General features: G+C 34.5%; 1 protein-coding gene across 1 annotated transcript in view; it reads right to left on the bottom strand.

Moving 5' to 3' along the window:
- ccnc (cyclin C) overlaps positions 1–2,895 on the bottom strand; it is a 10,302-nt gene that overhangs the window by 4,487 nt on the left and 2,920 nt on the right. The window contains exons 4-6 of the mRNA XM_014011946.1: positions 2,470–2,539; positions 2,254–2,305; positions 783–838 (exon numbers count right to left, since the gene is read on the bottom strand). Coding sequence (XP_013867400.1) covers positions 783–838; positions 2,254–2,305; positions 2,470–2,539 — 178 coding nt within the window. The remainder of the gene's footprint in view (positions 1–782; positions 839–2,253; positions 2,306–2,469; positions 2,540–2,895) is intronic.

Below are 2,895 nucleotides of genomic sequence, written 5' to 3'. Positions count from 1 at the left end.
GTCATCTACAAGCTTTGCAAGTGGGAAAACCTGAAAAATCAACAGTGTATCAAATACTTGTTCTCCCCACTGTATGTTATCAATGACATCTTTAAAAGAAAATGCTTTCATTTTTTAAACAAAAATTTGATGTCAAAAGCATTTTAAAATCGCAGTATTTCCATAATTTGACGTTATGGGTAAATGACCTGCTGGACACTTGGACTATCGAGCTAAACTCATGAATCTCTTTTACTATGTCTGCAATGTAGACAAGAGAAATTATGTTTGTGTCGCAGCTCTTTGTGAACTCATTCTCTGCTGAGTGAACCACTCCCTCCTATTGTCGCTCCACGGTGGCCCGCTGTTATTAATAGTGTCGAARCAGTGCTGATGAAGTTCTGGCAGCTCTGTGGGTACGCTGGGTATGAGCACTTACACCGACCAGTTTTTTTTCCCGTCAGAGTGTGAACATTAGCTGAGGAATGTCATACTGATAGACATTAATGTAGCGACACTGTGCTACAGTGTAAGAGATTCTTGGTAAGATGTAAAACTGCACTGTGCTGCATAAAAAACATCACAGAGGAAGCAGTTTAAGTTCAAGTAGCTTTAATATGTTTGTATTTCTTTTTAAACTATTATACTGAACGTTTTGAAGATAAAATCTCCAATTTTAAAAGTATATTTTGGTCACTCGTATATATAAATACACTCAGACATGAGTTTACCATTAATCAGGTGAAATAACTCTTTATGCAGCTCTAAATTATAATAAATCTCTAACAAAAAGCATCACTTACATGATTCATTCTGTAAGGGAATTCCTTTGAAAAGGCGTGAGAGAATCTTGTTTTCACTGTAGCAAAAGAAAAAAAAACGTGAACACACACAACCAATAACAAGGGTCAAGTCCAAAGCTACGTTCACACTGCAGGCAAGTTACCCATATCAGATTAGATTTTTTCTTATGACAGCCTGAATGAGAAAAATACTTTTTTTTKCAAATCCAACCCAGTTCTTACTTTCGACTTTTACATGACAGAGGTAGGGGTTTTCAGATCTAACCAAATATTGAGGCTATTGATACCAGCGTCACGTAATTTAAAGCTTGTAACTCTGCGAGTCTTTAGCTACAGAACAGAAGGCCAGTTGCTTCATCTTCTTAAACTTTCTAGATTAGTAATATCCTGAATCAATGACTAAGAATTTACTGCCGAGGTACACCAATGTGTTGGATTGTACTGATAATGATGGGATCAAGTTTGTTTCTCGCTTCTCTTTTCAGTCACTCTTGTTCCAAAAGTGCAATTCTGCACCTGAACAGGTGGGAAGCAGAAAGGTCAAATGTAAACATTGGACAAAGCAAGAACAGTAGATAATAATTTAGTTGTCCCTTCTGCACGATCCACACACGCTAACGTGTGTAAAATCCATATTTACTAGGGCTGCAACAACGAATCGATAAAATAGATAAAAGATGGGAGCTTACTGGCTCATACTTTTAGCCATAGACAAAACCAACAAGAAGGAAGCAAAACGTAAAGAATTCGAGAAAAATCAAATTCCAAATGCAAATAAATTATAATTATAATAATAAATTAATAATAGTTTTACATCTAAAAATCATATTTTAATCTTTTTATGTTTTCCTCATTCAGCAACCTATTAAATTTCTGTTTTGTTATGTTTTATAGCTATAACCAAGTTTATTAATGTGTGAGAAATCCACATTTTCTTCCAGTCAGTGTTTAATACGGCTGGCAAAATCGATAGCGAAAATCTTTATGATGTGCTTCTTTTTTAAATTTAGCATATTATTTAAAAAATCCTTCATTTTATGAAAAAACCCTCTTGATTCTATAAAAAAACTGTTTAAGAAAATGGCTGCTTATCAATTAATCATTAGTCAATCTATAAGATAAATCAACTTCAGATAACTACACATTAATCGATAACTTGAATCCCTAATTTATACAGGAATTAAATTAATTTATATCTACTTATATTTATGTAATTCAGCGTTTTATTGATTTTGGCCGATTAATCGAAAAAAGAATTGACAGATTAATTGATTATTAAAATAATCGTTAATTGCAGCCCTAATATTTACTTCTATGAACACAGCGTGTGATGCCACATCACCTTCTGCACATGCAGGTTTCTTCACGGCTGTAGACTGTTCGCACTGTAGTTTGATTTGTGGTGGTATTTAAATAGCCYAGTATGTGTTTTTGTTTATATTTTAGTTTGTTCCTTCATGGGGTYACTTACAAACAGAGGTTGCTGCAGAGATCAGTCTGGTATTTGATACAACTCCAAATTCCTGAAGGAAGATAAATAGTTAAGCAGCCTTAACTCAAACAATCGCATAAAACAATAACAAATTCATGGAAATTGAAAAAAAAGTGGAATCTAGAGATTTTAATGTATGAAACATTACTATGAAGATAAGATACTGAAATAGGAAAGTAGAAAATTCTCTCTTACCTCAACTTTAGAAGCCARAAACACACAGGTAGGAGCCATGAGCACTGGATCTATACTTTTCAGAGAGTACCTGCAAGCAAGAAAATATATTTTTCCTCCCAAATGTTTCAAATATATTAACTGTAAAAGGCAAATTCCACAATCCTTCCAGATGAAGTAAAATGCATTGAAAATGAGCAAAAAAAAGCAAATAAAAGTTCTGTTAAATCTCTCATCTGTTCCTGTTGGCTTTGGAGTACAGGGAGGATTTCATTTATGTGTTCCTATTTCTGTTATCTGATGACAAAACAAGTCAGATGTATAGTGACTTTATACATGTTTAACCTGCAGCAGCCATTGAATTCATATCCACTAGAGCAGTGGTTCCCAAAGTTGGGGTCGGGACCCAAAGTGGGGTCCCGAAACATCAAGGTGGGGTCCTGAAAC

Source organism: Austrofundulus limnaeus, unplaced genomic scaffold, assembly GCF_001266775.1.
Source record: "Austrofundulus limnaeus strain Quisiro unplaced genomic scaffold, Austrofundulus_limnaeus-1.0 Scaffold86, whole genome shotgun sequence".
NCBI lineage: Eukaryota > Metazoa > Chordata > Actinopteri > Cyprinodontiformes > Rivulidae > Austrofundulus > Austrofundulus limnaeus.
Note: the sequence above shows the minus strand (reverse complement) of the source record. Positions and strands in the feature narration are given on the sequence as shown.